This window comes from Phocoena phocoena, chromosome 6 (assembly GCF_963924675.1).
Source record: "Phocoena phocoena chromosome 6, mPhoPho1.1, whole genome shotgun sequence".
Lineage (NCBI taxonomy): Eukaryota > Metazoa > Chordata > Mammalia > Artiodactyla > Phocoenidae > Phocoena > Phocoena phocoena.
In genome coordinates, this window is record NC_089224.1 from 49154840 (window position 1) to 49174384 (window position 19545).

A 19545-nucleotide genomic window follows, 5' to 3' on the forward strand; every position below is an offset into this window, starting at 1 on the left:
ACTAATAGTGATATATGCTACAGCATGGATGAACTTTGAAAACATTATGCTAAGTGAAAGAAGCCAGACACAAAAGGCCAGATATTGTTGATTCCATCTATATTAAATGTCTAGAATATGCAAATCCAAATAAACAGAATGTAGATTAGTGATTGCCTAGGGCTCAGAGAGATGGGGAAATGGAAGGATGATAAGCAAAGGGTTCAGGGTCTCTTTCTGACGTTATGAAAATGTTCTAAAATTGATTTTGGTGATGGTTGCACAACTTTGTCCATATTGTAACAACCACTGAATTAAATGATAGAATTGTCTGGTATGTGAATTATGTTTCATTAAAGTTACTGCCAAAAATAATAATAGTGGGTGATTTTACCCACTCTCAATAATTGATACTTCATTTACCTCACTCTCAATAATTGACAAAACTGAACAGAAAACCAGCAACAACAGAAGAGTTGAACATCAGTATTAACCAACTACATGTAAGAGATATATATAGAACACCCAACCCAACAACAGCAAAATACAAATTCTTATCAAGTTCAAATGGAATATTCTCCAAGATCTACTATATGTTAGGTCACAAAACAAGTGTTAATACATTTATAAAAACCAGATCATAGAAAGTAACTTCCAGTGTAAGTGTGGAACATGGGTCAAGATTGGGTATAAGTCCACTCTTGGAATAAAGGCCAAACACAGTTCCTGTTAGTACAACTAGTATACCACTAATCTTTTATAAGTAAAACATTTCTAAGCATTGCTTGAATCAAACCACTAGATATTGGAAGTAGGGAATTTATAATTTAAAATTATGTGTGATAGTGGTTTAAAAATTATTTTCTAGAATGATGAAAATATTACTTCTGTGTAAACAATAAATCATTCCTTATACACACAAATACCTTTAAGAATGGATACTTAAGCAGTCTCCCAAGGCAATAGAAATAAGAGCAAAAATAAACAATAATATTGGGAACTAATCAAACTTACAAGCTTTTGCACAGCAAAGGAAACCACAAACAAAACAAAAAGACAACCTACCAACTGGGAGAAAATATTTGCAAATGGTGTGACCAACAGAAGCTTAATATCCAAAATATACAAACAGATCATACAATTCAATAACAACAACAGCAAAGAGAAATTCAATCAAAAAAGGGCAGAAGACCTAAGTAGACATTTCTCCAAAGAAGACATACAGATGGCTCATAGGCACATGAAAAGATGCTCATCATTGTTAATTATTAGAGAAATGAAAATCAAAACTGCAGTGAGGTACCAACTAACACCAGTCAGAATGGCCATCATTAAAAATTTACAAATAACAAATGCTGGAGAGGGTGTGGAGAAAAGGGAATCCTCTTACACTGATGGTGGGAATGTACATTGTTGTAACCACTATGGAAAATAGTATGGAGGTTCCTCTAAAAACTAAAAATGGAGTTGCCATATGATCCAGCAATCCCACTCCTGAGGATATACCCAGACAAAACTATAATTCAAAAAGATACATGCACCCCTATGTTCAGAGCAGCACTATTTACAATAGCCAAGACATGGAAACAACCTAAATGTCCATTGACAGATGAATGGATAAAGATGTGGTATACACACACACACACACACACACACACATACACACTGGAATATTACTCAGCCATTAAAAAGAATGAAATAATGCCATTTGCAGCAACACAGTTGGACCTAGGGATTTTCATACTAAGAGAAGTAAGTCAGAAAGAGAAAGTCAAATACCATATGATATCACTTATATATGAAATCTAAAATACAACACAAATGAACATATCTATGAAACAGAAGAGACTCAGAGACATAGAGAACTTGTGGTTGCCAAGGGGGAGGAGGGGTGGGGAAAGGAAGGATTGGGAGTTTGGGATTAGTAGACGCAAACTATTATATACAGGATGGATAAACAAGGTCCTGCTGTATAGCACAGGGATTACATTCAATTCCTTGTGATAAAACCATAACAGAAAGGCATATGAAAAAGAATATATATGTATAATTGAGTCACTCTGCTGTCAGCAGAAATTAACACAACATTGTAAATCCACTATACTTCAATAAAAAATTTTTTAAAAGAATAGAGACTTAAGGAATAATCTGTTATTTTTTATTTGCTTTAAGATTAAATTATATAACCAGCAGTAAGGTATACTGTGTCTAAAAATTGTTACAGAAAACTCAGCTCACCTGAGTAAAAACATATGTGTTATAGGAACACATTAATATAGATATTTATATTAAAATCTTCACATTTTATACTAGTATTTGCAAAGAAGAGCTGGGGCAATTACTAGTTAATAATGTGATTTATAATGATAAACGGAAAGTTTTAGACATGGGCAAATGGGCGAGCTTAATGAATTTATGGAGCCTGCTTTTAAAATCTAAGATATAACAGAAAAAATATGACATAAAAATGTTAAGGTAAAGAAAAAAACTAAGTGGAAAAGGAATTCTAGTAAAATACTTGTCAAAAGATTTGGAGTTCTCCTTAATAAGACCTTATTTAAGAAATCTAGATATCAAACATTTCAGCAGTTAGCAGTGTCTGGGAAATTTTTAAACTCATAGACATGTCTAACACAAATATGAACCAAACAACACATGTAAAACAAAATATCCATTTTTAAAATATAGTCTACTGGAATTTATTTGTAAAGTTCCCTCTACCTTTATTGTCTGTCTGCTTGTTTGAAACCGCTGATCAGACACTTGCTGCTGGTGAAGGAGCTTTTCATTGACTTCTTTATATTCTTTAATAGACAGTTTTGCTGCTTTTTTGGCATTCATAAGTACACTGTTCTGTTGTTGCAAGGATACTATACGTTCTCGTAATAGAATAATACTGCTATTTGACTTCTGGGCCGTTACATTTTTCCAGTTTTCTCTGTTAACTATACAAAAAGAATGTTAATAATTTTTTTAAAAATCTCATTAAATCAAAAAGACATTGTTAATTTCGTATGTATTCTTACCTCTGGTAGGACCTGTCGTATGTGAACTCTTTTGAATATTACTATTCTTCTTTTGAAAAGTTGGATTTTTGGTATTCTTGTGAAAATAATTCTAAATTTGAAAGTTTCATAAAAATTAGATTATTACTCAATAACAATTTCAAGTGAACCAACATAGTATACAATATTTCTTTACTTAAAAACATATTTGTACAGAGTTAAAAAATAAGTCTGGACAATAAAATTCTATAATTGATGCCAAGAACTCATAAATGAACGTAATACGTGCACTAACGTTGACCTAGCAGGTAGAAGATAAAAATACAAAAATGAACCCAAAAGTAGTAGAAATTTAACCTATGAACAGTTTACAAAGCTAGGAGTAAAAGTGACAAAAATAAAATAACTATATTTAATAATGTATTCTCTGGGAATCTAGTTCCTTTTCTCAAATACTGTTCTCCATTGTAGAATGACAAATCCCTTCTTACAAATGAAGCTAAAATAATGTTGATGAAAATAAAGTAACTTTCCTTGAATCTGTATCTTTTCCTCATGACATTCCAACACGCTGAGACTAAATAAAATGAAGCCATGTTGACTTTTGTTTCAAACTGTTTCACCAATCTATAAAAGCTTTCCCAAAACAAAAACTTAAATAGGAATATGTTTCAAAATATTATAAATCCTAATAATAAAATATGTTGTTTTGTTTAAGAATTTATTGCCCGGGAAACAGGAAAAATATCAACCTAGAAAACTATTTCTTTAAAAAAAGGAATTTTTTTCAAACAACCCAATTCAGAAACATATAAAAATGGAAGGAAAAAATAAATTTGACCAAATGTTACTTTGACAACGAGCCATATATTTTATATCAACAGATATATAAACTATACTATATTATACATAAGGCATGGCCCTAAAGTAATAGAACTGATTTATTAACACAAATACCAGAAACTTCTAACTAAGATAGGGTTTTCCTTTAAACGAATTACTTTCCTTTAAACGAACCATGTTTCATTAAATATCTCATTTGAACTTGTCTTCAGAACCAGTATATAAAATATATTTTTAAATGTTTCATTCCCTTATTAAGATTCAGTTAATATTATGCATTGGTCATGTATCTACCACTATAAAAAGATCCAAAATAGAACTATCAAATTACCAATATTAGTTACCAGACTTGATATCAAATTAACTGGACCTAAAATAAAAAAGAGGCTTCCATTTCCAGTACTATTATTGATCAGAAATCCAGAAATATTCTTATACTTTTGAAGGAAGCACACTTAAAGCATGTTTTAAACATGACAAAGTGTTAAGGGAAATTCTGAGGCCAAAAATAAAGTAAAGCAAGAATTCAGAGGGATTTCCCTGGCGGTCCAGTGGTTATGATTCCAGGCTTTCACTGCTGGGGGCCCAGGTTCAATCTCAGGGACTAAGGTCCCACAAGCCATGTGGTGCAGCGAAAAAAAAAAAAGAATCCAGAGAGACAAGTGACAAGCAAAGTGGCTAGCAAAATATAGGACAACTCATAATCCCTTGTGACCTCGAAATTCAATTTAAATACCAAAGCAGAATATAGGAGGAAAGGAAAGAAAGCCTAGGCCCCAGCTCCAGATGAGAAATTTGAAGTCACAAAGCTAGGGCACTGTATATACCAATAGCCTGTACCTTTTTTATTGCTGAGTAGTATTCTATGGTATCGATGTATCATAGTTTGATTAACCATTCAGCTATTAAAGAAAATTTTGGTCGTTGCAGTTTTTAGCTATTAAAAATAAAGCTGTTATGACCATTCATGTACAAGTTTTTTAGGTAAACATAAATTTTCATTTCTATAAGTGTCCAAGAGTGAGAGAGCTGGGTTGTATGGTAAGCGTATGATTAATATTTCTTTTTCTAAAGAAACTGCCTACTGTTTCCCAGAGTGCTATACCACTTTATATTCACACAAGCACTGCATAAGAGATCCAGTTTCTCTGCATCCTTGTTAGCACTTGGTATTGTCGCTATTTTTTATTTTAGGTGTTCTAACAGATGTGTATCTCATCAGGGTCTTAATCTGCATTTCCCTAATGGTTAATGATGTTGAATGTCTTTATGTGTGCGTACGTGCCATACATTTATTCTTTTCAGTGAAATGTCTGTTCATGTCTTTTACCTGTTTTCTCCTTGGATTGTTTGATTTTCTACTGCTGAGCTTTAACAAAATCCTTATATATTCAAGATATCAGTCCTTTGTCAAATATATGATTTATAAATACTTCCTCCCAGCCTGTAGTATGTCTTTTTAATCCTCTTAATAGGGTCTTTCACAAAGCAAAAGTTCTTAATTTTTGATGAAGTCAAAATTTGATATTTTCTTTTAGGGATCATGCTTTTGATAACATGTCTAAAAACTCTTCAGCAAGTCTTAACTCCCAGAGATTTTCTCTTATGGTTCCTTCTGAAAGTTTTATAATTTGTTTTACACTTATATCTGTGAGCTATTTCAAGTTAATTTCTGCATAAGGTGTGAGGTTTAGGTATAGGTTTAGGGATCTCCAATTGTTCCAGCACTATTTGTTGAAAAGACTATCCTTCCTCTATTGAACTGCTTTTGCACACTTTTCAAAAATCAGTTGTTTTTCATACTTGTGGAGCCACTTCTAAGTTCTATATTCCATCATGTAAGTATTAAACCTTTCTTCCCCTCTTGGTGGGTGTTTGGTGTCACCAGTCTTGACATCAAATTGAGTGGTGGGGAATGATGACCTCCTCTGTGGGGCAGACACAAAATAGTTATCTTATTTTTTGGTTAATTTCCCATTTGGTTCTTTTTTATATATTCTATTTCATTGATGAGAATTTCTATTTCATTCTTGAGATGTTCTATTTTTTCATTTGTTTCAAACCTGTTTGTAAATGCTTGTTGAAGCATTTTTAATGACAGCTACTTTAAAGTGCTGTCATATAATCGGATTGTCTATGTCATCTTGCTGTTACCTTCTGTTGTTTCCTTTTTTTCATGCAAGTTGAGGTGTTCCTGGTTGCTAGGTATAATGAGTGATTTTCAGTTATATCCTGGACATTTTGGGTATTATGTTTCAAGACTCCATATCTTATTTAAATCTTTTGTTTTAGCAGGCTTCCTCTGATGCCACACTCACGGAGCAAGGAGGACCACCTCATTACCGCCAGTTGGGGATAGAAGTCCAGTCTCTGCTGACACCCTGGTTGGGGAGGAGCACCTCATTACTCTCGGTGGGGGTGAAAGTTCAGGCTCCCCACAGACCTCTGCTAATACCACCCTGGTTGTGAAATGGAGCAGGACTTTTTTTCTGCTCCTAACTTGGCCTCTCTTGACACAGTGCGGAGGGTGTGGGAGGCTTTATAGGTATGCGAGGTAATGAATGTCCAAATTTCTGCACTTCACCTCTGAAATCTAGAGGAACCCTGCTAGGAAACAAAAGGGGCATCTCTTTAGTGCTGGATAGAGGCAGATGTCCAGCTCCCTATGTGGTCTCTAATGACATAAATTGAGGGAGTCATTACCATTGGCCCCTCACTGGGCCCTGTTAGAAGGAGGAGGGATGCCTTCTTATAGCCAGATGAGAGTGAAAGTGTAGGTTCCCCACTAGGTCTTTACTGGTGGGGGTAGCTGTAGGGTTGTAATTTTTTCTGTGGTGTTCGGCTAGAGTAGTACAGTTATTGTGTAAAAGTTTTCTGTCTTACTGGGCTGTCCATTTCCTAGTCCTTTGACTAGAGAGAACAGGGTTTTACAGGGGGCTTTTATCATCTAACCAATTGGCCTTTCCAAGTTGCAGGTTTCTTCAGCATCCAGGCCAGGATATGTCAGGCAAAATGAAAACCCAGAGAACTCACCAACCATGTTCTTCTCTCAGTGCTGAGATCCCTACCCAGTGTGTCTCCTCTCCACCTTTCAGAGTCTTCTCATAGTTTTATTATTAAATTTATATTTATACAGTCCCTATCAAAATCCCAAAGGATTGTTTGTGAGAAGCTGATTCTAAAGAGCCAAGGACCAAGAATACTGAAGAGACTCTTGAAAGAAAACAAGGTGGGAGACTTGCTCTATTATAAATCAAGAGTACTATACAATAAACTTAATGAGACAGTATGGTATAGATAAATATACTGATGGAACAGAAGAAAAAGTCTAGAGACATACCTGCATGTATATGCACGTGTAATTTACAGCAAAGTTGGTGCTGTTGAACAGTGGGGCAAAGTGTAAAACTTAATCCCTATCATTCATCACATGCAAAAATAAATGCCAGACAGACACAAAAATCAAAACAGTAAATCAGATAAAACAGAAAAAGATAACAAGTAAGGTAGTATAAAAAATATCTAAGTTGAAGTAGGTAAAGAATAATTACAGAGGACATAAAAAGTGTTATTCATACACGAAAAAAATTGTTAAATTTGACCACAATAGAATTATGATGTTCTATTCCCCAAAAGATTCCAATAAAAAGGGTGAAAAGGCATAGCATGGAGTAGGGAAAGATATCTACAGTGTATATAATCAACATAAGGCTCATATGTAGCATATGTAAGAACTCCTACGGATGAATAAGAAAAACACAGACAACTCATTTGTAAATGGCACAGAGTTGAGGAAGCAATTCACTGAAGAATTCCAAATGGTCAATAATTGTAAGAAAGTATTATTCAACACTTTATTAGTAATCACACAATGTAAACTAAACCCACAATGATACACCTAAACATACAAACAAAAGTGGCTGAGATAAGAAGGACTAACATAACAAATGTTGATGAGAAGCAGTAAAAATGTTTACAGCCTGTTGGTGGGTACAACACTTTGGAAAATAGCAGTATCACCAAAAATCGTAGAAACACATAGTCTATGGTGCAGTAATTCTACCCCCTAGGGATTTCATTACAGACACGTCCATACCAGTACAGTGGAAGACATTTACAAGAACATTCATTGCAACATTATTTGCAAGAAATCCAAACTGAAGCAACCCAAAATTCAGCAATAGAATGGATAAATAAATTGTGATATATTCGGACAATGAAATACTATATACAAAAAAAAATGAATGAACACCACATATCACTGAATAAAATAAGGCAAGAAACAAAAGAAGACATACCTTATAGATTCCATAAAGTTCAAAAGCAGGCAAAATTAACCATAATATTAGAAGAAATAAAATTATAAAGAAAAGAAGGGGAGTGATTAAAGGTAAGATAATGGTTACCTTTGGAGTGAGGGAGAAGTTCTACTATTTCCCAAACCCAATTGGTACAATTTGATCAACTGTTACTTTCTGACTGCCAAAAATGTACACAGATCTACTCCAAGTAGTTTACACTAACACTCTCTTGTTTTATGAATAGAATTATGAGTTCCTTTTATTTATAAACTCATCAAGCTGCACAAAATCGACTGCAACTAAACAAAATTCACAATAATATAATGTATAACAAAATAGTTTTCTATAAAATCTATTTATCAACCAACCACTCAATCAGCAGGTACTTAGAATATAATTCTTCATCATGGTAGTAACTAAAATAAACTTTTGTCACCCTGGAACTTTTTCCTCTAAAGTTCTGGCCAGATCTCAAATAATAAACACTTTGAATTAGGTTTTTAAAGAACCTTATACATTACTTCAATGGTAATCTTTTTGTTTTAAACAAAATAAAATTACCTTTTTTCATTTTTTCACTGATTTACATTGAATAGATAAAACTTTTGATGACATGATGTATCAATGATAAGAATTATTTAATAAGTTGTTTTGGAACGTCAATATTTTAAGATTTCAAATATATTAGGGATGGGGGGTGCTTCAAGATGGTGGAGTAAGATGTGGAGGAGATCACCTTCCTCCCCACAAATACATCAGAAATACATCTACATGTGGAACAACTCCTACAGAACACCTACTGAAAACTGTCAGAAGACCTCAGGCTTACGAAAAGGCAAAAACTCCCCACGTACCTGGCCGTGAGACTGACAGGGTCTTGGTGCTCCGGCCAGGTGTCAGGCCTGAGCCTCTGATGTGGGAGTGCCAAGTTCAGCACACTGGTCCACCAGAGACGTCCCGGCCCTGTGTAATATCAATCGGTGAGACCTCTCCCGGAGATCTCCATCTCAACGTTAAGACCCACCTCCTCTCAACGACCAGCAGGCTCCAGAGCTGGACACTCCATACCAAACAACTAGCAAGACAGGAACACAACACCACCCATTAGCAGAGAGGCTGCCTAAAATCATACTATGTTCACAGACACCCCAAAACACAGCACCAGACCTGGACCTGCCCACCACAAAGACAAGATTCAGCCTTATCCACCAGACACAGGCACTAGTCCCCTCCACCAGGAAGCCTACACAACCCACTGAACCAACTTTAGCCACTGGGGACAGACACCAAGAACAACGAGAACTATGAACCTGCAGCCTGCAAAAAGGAGACCACAAACGCAGTAAGATAAGCAAAATGAGCAGACAGAAAAACACACACCAGATCAAGGAGCAACGTAAAAACCCACCACACCTAACAAATGAAGAAGAAATAGGCACTCTACCTGAAAAATAATTCAGAATAATGATAGTAAAGATGATCCAAAATCTTGGAAATAGAATAGAGAAAATGCAAGAAACATTTAACAAGGACCTAGAAGAACTAAAGAGGAAACAAGCAACAATGAACAACCCAATAAATGAAATTTAAAATACTCTAGAAGGGATCAATAGCAGAATAACTCAGGCAGAAGAACGGATAAGTGACCTGGAAGATAAAATAGTGGAAATAACTACTGCAGAGCAGAATAAAGAAAAAAGAATGAAAAGAACTGAGGACAGTCTCAGAGACCTCTAGGACAACATTAAACGCACAAACATTCGAATTACAGGGGTTCCAGAAGAAGAAGAGAAAAAGAAAGGGACTGCGAAAATATTTAAAGAGATTATAGTTGTAAACTTCCCTAATATGGGAAAGGAAATAGTTAATCAAGTCCAGGAAGCACAGAGAGTCCCATACAGGATAAATCCAAGGAGAAACACACCAAGAAAAATATTAATCAAACTATCAAAAATTAAATACAAAGAAAACATTAAAAGCAGCAAGAGAAAAACAACAAATAACACAGAAGGGAATCCCCATAAGGTTAACAGCTGATCTTTCAGCAGAAACTCTGCAAGCCAGAAGGGACTCGCAGGACATATTTAAAGTGATGAAGGAGAAAAACCTAAAACCGAGATTACTCTACCCAGCATGGGTCTCATTCAGATTTGATGGAGAAATTAAAACCTTTACAGAAAAGCAAAAGCTGAGAGAGTTCAGCACCACCACACCAGCTTTACAACAAATGCTAAAGGAACTTCTCTAGGCAAGAAACACAAGAGAAGGAAAAGACCTACAATAACAAACCCAAGAAAATGGGAATAGAAACATACATATCGATAATTACCTTAAATGCAAATGGATTAATGCTTCCACCAAAAGACACAAACTGGCCTAATGGATACAAAAACAAGACCCATATATATGCTTTCTACAAGAGATCCAATTCAGACCCAGGGACACATACAGACTGAAAGTGAGGGCATGGAAAAAGATATTCCATGCAAATGGAAATCAAAAGAAAGCTGGAGTAGCAATTCCCATATCAGAAAACATAGACTTTAAAATAAACACTATTATAAGAGATAAAGAAGGACACTACATAATGATCAAGGGATCGATCCAAGAAGAAGATATAACAATTATAAATATTAATGCACCCAACATAGGAGCACCTGAATACATAAGGCAAATACTAAGAGCCATGAAAGGGGAAATCGACAGTAACACATTCATAGTAGGGGACTTTAACACCCCACTTTCACCAATGGACAGATCATCCAAAATAAAAATAAATAAGGAAACACAAGCTTTAAATGATACATTAAACAAGATAGACTTAATTGATATTTATAGGACATTCCACCCAAAAACAACAGAATACACATTTTTCTCAAGTGCTCATGGAACATTCTCCAGGATAGATCATATCTTTGGTCACAAATCAAGCCTTGGTAAATTTAAGAAAACTGAAATCGTATCAAGTATCTTTTCTGACCACAATGCTATGAGACTACATATCAATTACAGGAAAAGATCTGTAAAAATTACAAACACATGGAGGCTAAAAAATACACTACTAAATAACGAAGTGATCACTAACGAACTCAAAGAGGAAATCTAAAAATACCTAGAAACAAATGACAATGGAGACACGACGACCCAAAACCTATGGGATGCAGGAAAAGCAGTTTTAAGAGGGAAGTTTATAGCAATACAATCCTACCTTATGAAGCAGGAAAAATCTCAAATAAACAACCTAAGCTTGCACATAAAGCAATTAGAGAAAGAAGAACAAAAAAACCCAAAGTTAGCAGAAGAAAAAAAATCATAAAGATCAGATCAGAAATAAATGAAAAAGAAATGAAGGAAATGATAGCAAAGATCAATAAAACTAAAAGCTGGTTCTTTGAGAACATAAGCAAAATTGATATACCATCAGCCAGACTCATCAAGAAAAAAAGGGAGAAGACTCAAATCAATAGAATTAGAAATGAAAAAGAAGTTACAGCTGACACTGCAGAAATACAAAGCATCATGAGAGATTACTACAAGCAACTATATGCCAATAAAATGGACAACCTCAAAAAAATGGACAAATTCTTAGAAAAGCACAGCCTTCCGAGACTGAACCAGGAAGAAATAGAAAATATAAACAGACCAATCACAAGCACTGAAAATGAAACTGTGATTAGAAATCTTCCAACAAACAAAAGCCCAGGACTGGATGGCTTCAGAGGCGAATTCTATCAAACATTTAGAGAAGAGCTAACACCTATCCTTCTCAAACTCTTCCAAAATATAGCAGAGGGAGGAACACTCCCAAACTCACTCTACGAGGCCACCATCACTCTGAAACCGAACGAGAAAAAGATGTCAGAAAAAAAGAAAACTATGGGCCAATATCACTGGTGAACATAGATGCAAAAATCCTCAACAAAATACTAGCAAACAAAATCCAACAGCACATTAAAAGGATCATACACCATGATCAAGTGGGGTTTCTTCCAGGAATGCAAGGATTCTTCAATATATGCAAATAAATCAATGTAATAAACCATATTAACAAATTGAAGGAGAAAAACCATATGATCATCTCAATAGATGCAGAGAAAGCTTTTGACAAAATTCAACACCCATTTATGATAAAAACTCTGCAGAAAGTAAGCATAGAGGGAACTTTCCTCAAAATAATAAAGGCCATATATGACAAACCCAGAGCCAATATTGTTCTCAATGGTGAAAAACTGAAACCATTTACACTAAGATCAGGAATAAGACAAGGTTGCCCACTCTCACCACTCTTATTCAACGTAGTTTTGGAAGTTCTAGCCACAGCAATCAAAGAAGAAAAAGAAATAAAAGAAATCCAAATCGGAAAAGAAGAAGTAAAGCTGTCACTGTTTGCAGATGACATGATACTATATATAGAGCATCCTAAAGATGCCACCAGAAAACTACTAGAACTAACCAATGCATTTGGTAAAGTACCAGGATCCAAAATTAATGCACAGAAATCTCCGGCGTTCCTATACACTAATGATGAAAAATCTGAAAGTGAAATCAAGAAAACACTCCCATTTACGACTGCAACAAAAAGAATAAAATATCTAGGAATAAACCTACCTAAGGAGACAAAAGACCTGTATGCAGAAAATTGTAAGACACTGATGAAAGAAATTAAAGATGATACAAATAGATGGAGACATATATCATGTCCTTGAATGGGAAGAATCAACATTGTGAAAATGACTCTACTACCCAAAGCAATCTACAGATTCAATGCAATCCCTATTAAACTACCACTGGCATTTTTCACAGAACTAGAACAAAAAATTTCACAATTTGTATGGAAACACAAAAGACCCCAAATAGCCAAAGCAATCCTGAGAACGAAAAACGGAGCTGGAGGAATCAGGCTCCCTGATTTCAGACTATACTACAAAGCTACAGTAATCAAGACAATACATTACTGGCATAAAAACAGAAATATAGATCAATGGAACAGGACAGAAAGTCCAGAGATAAACCCACGCACATATGGTCACCTTATCTTTTATAAAGGAGGTAAGAATATAAAATGGAGAAAAGACAGCCTCTTCAAAAAGTGGTGCTGGTAAAACTGGACAGGTACAAGTAAAAGTATGAGATTAGAACACTCCCTAACACCATACACAAAAATAAGCTCAAAATAGATTAAAGACCTAAATGTAAGGCCAGATGCTATCAAACTCTTAGAGGAAAACATAGGCAGAACACTCTATGACATAAATCACAGCAAGATCCTTTTTGACCCACCTTCTAGAGAAATGGAAATAAAAACAAAAATAAACAAATGGGACCTAATGAAACTTAAAAGCTTTTGAACAGCAAAGGAAACCATAAACAAGACCAAAAGACAACCCTCACAATGGGAGAAAATATTTGCAAATGAAGCAACTGACAAAGGATTAATCTCCAAAATTTACAACAAGCTCATGCCGCTAAGTAACAAAAAAGCAAACAACCCTATCCAAAAATGGGCAGAAGACCTAAATAGACACTTCTCCAAACACAATATACAGATTGCCAACAAACACATGAAAGAATGCTCAACATCATTAATCATTAGAGAAATGCAAATCAAAACTACAATGAGATATCATCTCACACCAGTCAGAATGGCCACCATCAAAAAATCTAGAAACAATACATGCTGGAGAGGGTGTGGAGAAAAGGGAACCCTCTTGCACTGTTGATGGGAATGTAAATTGATACAGCCACTATGGAGAACAGTATGGAGGTTCCTTAAAAAAACCACAAATAGAACTACCATATGACCCAGCAATCCTAGTACTGGGCATATACCCTGAGAAAACCGTAATTCAAAAAGAGTCATGTATCAATATGTTCATTGCAGCTCTATTTACAATACCCAGGACATGGAAGCAACCTAAGTATCCATCAACAGATGAATGGATAAAGAAGATGTGGCACATATACACAATGGAATATTACTCAGCCGTAAAAAGAAACGAAATTGAGTTATTTGTAGTGACGTGGATGGACCTAGTGTCTGTCATACAGAGTGAAGTAAGTCAGAAAGAGAAAAAACAAATACCGTATGCTAACACATATATATGGAATCTAAGAAAAAAAAAAAGGTCATGAAGAACCTAGGGGCAAGACGGGAATAAAGACACAGACCTACTAGAGAACAGACTTGAGGATATGGGAACGGGGAACGGTAAGCTGTGACAAAGTGAGAGAGTGGCATGGACATATATACACTACCAAATGTAAAATGGATAGCTAGTGGGAAGCAGCCACATAGCACAGGGAGATCAGCTCTGTGGTTTGTGACGACCTAGAGGGGTGGGACAGGGAGGGTGGGAGGGAGGGAGACGCAAGAGGGAAGAGATATGGGAGCATATGTATATGTATAACTGATTCACTTTGTTATAAAGCAGAAACTAAGACACCATAAAGCAATATAAAATAGTATAAAGCAATTATAAAGCATAAAGGAGTATAAAACAATTATACTCCAAAATAGATGTTAAAAAAATAACATGATAATCTCATTAGAAGTAGAAAAAGCCTTTGACAAAATTCTACATCCAATTATGATAAAAACTCTACAGAAAGTAGGCATAGAGGGAACTTACCTCAACATAATAAAGGCTATATATGAAAAACTCACAGCAAACATCGTTCTCAATGGTGAAAAACTGAAACCATTTCCTCTACAATCAGGAACAAGACAAGGTTGCCCATTCTTTCCACTATTATTCAACATAGTTTTGGAACTTTCAGCCACAGCAACCAGAGAAGAAAAAGAAATAAAAGGAATCCAAATCAGAAAAGAAGAAGTAAAACTGTCACTGTTTGCTGATGACATGACACTATACATAGAAAATCCTAAAGATGCCACCAGAAAACTACTAGAGCTAATCAATGAATTTGGGAAGGTAGCAGGATACAAAATTAATGCACAGAAATCTTTTGCATTCCTATACACTAATGATGAAAAATCTGAAAGTGAAATTAAGAACACACTCCCATTTACGACTGCAACAAAAAGAATAAAATATCTAGGAATAAACCTACCTAAGGAGACAAAAGACTGGTATGCAGAAAACTTTGACACTGATCAAAGAAATTAAAGACGATACAGATGGAGAGATATACCATGTTCTTGCATTGAAAGAATCAACATTGTGAAAATGACTGTAAGACCCAAAGCAAACTACAGCTTCAATGCAATCCCCATCAAACTATTCATAGCATTTTTCACAGAAAAAGAACAAAAAAATTTACAATTTGTATGGAAACACAGAAGACCCCGAATAGCCAAAGCAATCTTGAGAAAGAAAAACAAAGCTGGATGAATCAGGCTCCCTGACTTCAGACTATACTACAAAGCTACAGTAATCAAGACAATACATTACTGGCATAAAAACAGAAATATAGATCAATGGAACAGGATAGAAAGCCTAGAAATAAACCCATGCACATATGGTCACCTTATGTTTAATAAAGGAGGCTAGAATATACAATGGAGAAAAGACAGCCTCTTCAATAAGTGGTGCTGGGAAAAATGGAGAGATACATGTAAAAGAATAAAATTAAAACACACCCTAACACCATACACAAAAAGAAACTGAAAATGGATTAAAGACCTAAATGTAAGGCCAGAAACTATCAAACTCTTAGAGGAAAACATAGGCAGAACACTCTATGACATAAATCACAGCAAGATTCTTTTTGACCCACCTCCTAGAGAAATGGAAATGAAAACAAACAAATGGGACCTAATGAAGCTTAAAAGCTTTTGCACAGCAAAGGAAACCTTGAACGAGACGAAAAGAGAACCCTCAGAATGGGAGAAAATATTTGCAAATGAAGCAACTAACAAAGGATTAATGTCCAAAATATACAAGCAGCTCATGCAGCTCAATATCAAGAAAACAAACAACCCCATCCAAAAATGGGCAGAAGACCTAAATAGACTTTTCTCCAAAGAATATATACAGATTGCCAATAAACACATAAAATGATGGTCAATATCACTAATCATTAGAGAAATGCAAATTCAAACTACAATGAGGTATCACCTCACACCGGTCAGAATGGCCATCATCAAAAATCTACAAACAATAAATGCTGGAGAGGGTGTGGAGAAAAGGGAACCCTTCTGCACTGTTGCTGGGAATGTAAATTGATAAAGTCACTATGGAGAAACAGTATTGGATGTTCCTTAAAAAACTAAAAACAGAACTACCATACGATCCAGCAATCCCACTACTGGGCATATACCCTGAGAAAACCATAATTCAAAAAGAGACATGTACCCCAATGTTCAGTGCAGCACTATTTACAATAGCCAGGACATGGAAGCAACCTAAGTGTCCATCGACAGATGAAAGGATAAAGAAGATGTGGCATATATATATATACAGTGGAATATTACTCAGCCAAAGAAAGAAATGAAATTGAGTTATTTGTAGTGAGGTCGATGGACCCAGCGTCTGTCATACAGAGTGAAGTAAGTCAGAAAGAGAAAATCAAATACCGTATGGTAACACATATATATGGAGTCTCAAGAAAAAAAGGTTCTGATGAACATAGGGGCAGGACAGGAATAAAGACGCAGACGTAGAGAATGGACTTGAGCACACGGGGAGGGGGAACTGTAAGATGGGATGAAGTGAGAGAGTTGCACTGACATATATACACTACCATATGTAAAACAGATAGCTAGTGGGCAGCAGTCGCGTAGCACAGGGAGATCAGCTCGGTGCTTTGTGACCACATAGAGGTGTGGGATAGGGAGCGTGGGAGGGAGACACAAGAGGGATAGCATATGGGAATATATATATACGTGTAGCTGATTAACTTCATTATATAGCAGAAACTAACACAACATTGTAAAGGAATTATACACCAATTAATATGTTAAAAAAAAGACATAAGCAGAATCAGCATCTCAATTGCAAACATGTAAATAAAACTTTAGAAAAAATAAAAATAAAGAAAATAAAAAATAAAATAAAATATATTGGGGAATAAAATACATTAGGTTGAAATTTTAAAAAATCTGAACAGCAAAATAAAAAAAATACGCTGGGGAATAAAATACATTACGTAGAAATCAGAAATTTAAAAATTTAGTCAGACTAAATAATTTATTATCATGAAGGCTAATATAAAAACAGAAATTTCTTCTTTTCATATATTTTATATACCTGGAAACAGCAATGAGCTTATTATCACATCCATTTTTTTTTTGGCTGAAAGATAAATACCTTAAGATTTATATTCAGGAAAATTATATCTATTTCCATGTTCATCTATGCAAAAGATTATACTAAATTAGTATTTGAAAATTATTAAAAAGTGAGTATTTTCACTGTATATTCCAAAGAAAACAATTTTTTAAGGATTTAAATTAAATCACTGGCAACAAAAATTGATTTAAGTTATGAAGCATGAGATAACATTAAAAACATAGCTTATAATTAAGCAAAATTGTGATATACCTTTGGAGTCTTTCCATCTACATTTGGATATATTTGTACTATTTCTTTTCCTTGCATTTGGCTGTCTTCTGTTTGGCTTTCTTTCTGGTCTCCTCTATCCTCTGTAGGACTTATTTTCTGGGATGTTTCTACAATAACTGTTCCCAAATTTTGTAAGGTCTGTGCTTCAGAATCACTGATTTTGGAAAAAAGAGGGGATATAAAGCCCAAGAAGAAGAGTTGTTAAACGTACCTCTTTAAGTTCAAGACCAAATAATATTACAGCACAGGTTATAAAGGTAGCTACAAGTTTAATTTGGGCATTTACTGGTTCTCATTGTTAAGAGAGAAAATTACACTAAATATATTGAGAGAAAATTAGTTTAAATATATTTTTAAAAATTATAAAATCTCATCAAGAAGTTAGATTATCTAATATCACATGCTTGCAGCATCACTTCTATAGTATTTCTCCAAGTGTTAACTCAGGAAGCACATGTTTTAACGCTTGCAGGGTTGGAACACTCACTACTTTCTGACCCAGGGCAGAAAGCTTTAATATTTCTAAAAGAAAGTTTTCTCCTAGTCTGGAACAAAATCTGAATCTCTGAGCCTTTCATGAATTGATCTAGTTCCATGTCTTATGGGTATTCATCATTCAATATAATACTTGTTAAGCACCAACTATGTACTAGGCACTTTTCTGGGCACAAGGGTAAAGTGGTGAGTGAAAAAAAAAAATAGATGAAACTCCTTGCCCTCAGGTAGCTTTCAGCCCAGTGGGGTGGGGAGACAGGTGACAAAGAAGAAGACTAAGTTATATATATATATATAAAACACATAGTATGTTAATAGTTTGTGTTAAAGAAAAAAAATAAAGGGAAGAAGATTAGAAGTGCTGGTGTTGATGCTGAGCAGAAATTTAAGTTCAATCCCTTTTCCACATGGATGATCTAACTATTTGGATATAGTTATATGATGCTTGCAACATCTCTAAGGAAAACATCCCTAGCTTGTTCAAGTACTCCTAACATGAATGCTTTTGAGATGCTTTCCCATCCTGGTCCCTCTCGAAAAGTACACCAGCTTATTTTGATGGAGCATTGTGTCCAGAATTCAATTTCATACTTCAAGTGTACAATGAGAAGTACTTAGTAGTACTCCTGGTAGATGTAGACTAAATTTGTATAAGCTTTTCCAGCATGCATTATTGTACTGAGACTCTTACAGGATTTAACAAAATATACTTTTAAATTCACTATTACAAAGTGCCATATTTTCCCATTGCATAGTTGAACAATTAACATTTTATAGCCAAGTAAAGGACCCTGTAGTCTTTTGGATAACTATGTCTTCCCAGTCTATTGAGATCTTTGGGGATTTTGATTCTATCTTGTATTTTCCAGCCCTTTCAGTGTCACGTTATCCACAGATTTGATAAACATGTTTTGCTGAAATTCTGTCTTTCTTCTTCTAGGTATTAACAACTCCTCCTGATTATTACCTATCAGTGAATGGGCATTGATAAAGATAATTCATATATCGGGACCCACAAAATGCAGAGTGCCCCAGCGGCCCGGCCTGGGTCAGAAACTGGAACCTAAGTCAGCTGCACTAACGGGAAATGCATCACTGTCAAGGAAAGCTAACATATACCAATCACAATCCTCCAATTCAGCTTTAGCTAGTTTGCGAACTTTAGCTAGCTACCTTATCCTAGAAAATAGGACCCGCTAGCTTTACAAGAAAATCCCTGACCTCCTAGCCAATCATGCCCTGTTTCTGCTTTGCCTCTTATAATGCTCTATAAAACTCCCTCCTGCCCCAAATCCCTTGAAAGAGTGCTCCACAGCTTGTTAGGCACTGGACTCCCCTCATCCATGCATGTTTTCCCATGAATAGAGGTCTTCATGCTCGTTACTAAATCATATTATT

The 19545-nt window shown here is 35.1% G+C and overlaps 1 protein-coding gene across 1 annotated transcript in view; it reads right to left on the reverse strand.

Annotated features, from left to right (window-relative positions):
* Positions 1-19545, reverse strand: part of CNTLN (centlein) — a 336707-nt gene that overhangs the window by 91889 nt on the left and 225273 nt on the right. The window contains exons 16-18 of the mRNA XM_065879183.1: positions 17632-17806; positions 3006-3096; positions 2701-2924 (exon numbers count right to left, since the gene is read on the reverse strand). Of these exons, the coding sequence (XP_065735255.1) occupies positions 2701-2924; positions 3006-3096; positions 17632-17806 (490 nt within the window). The remainder of the gene's footprint in view (positions 1-2700; positions 2925-3005; positions 3097-17631; positions 17807-19545) is intronic.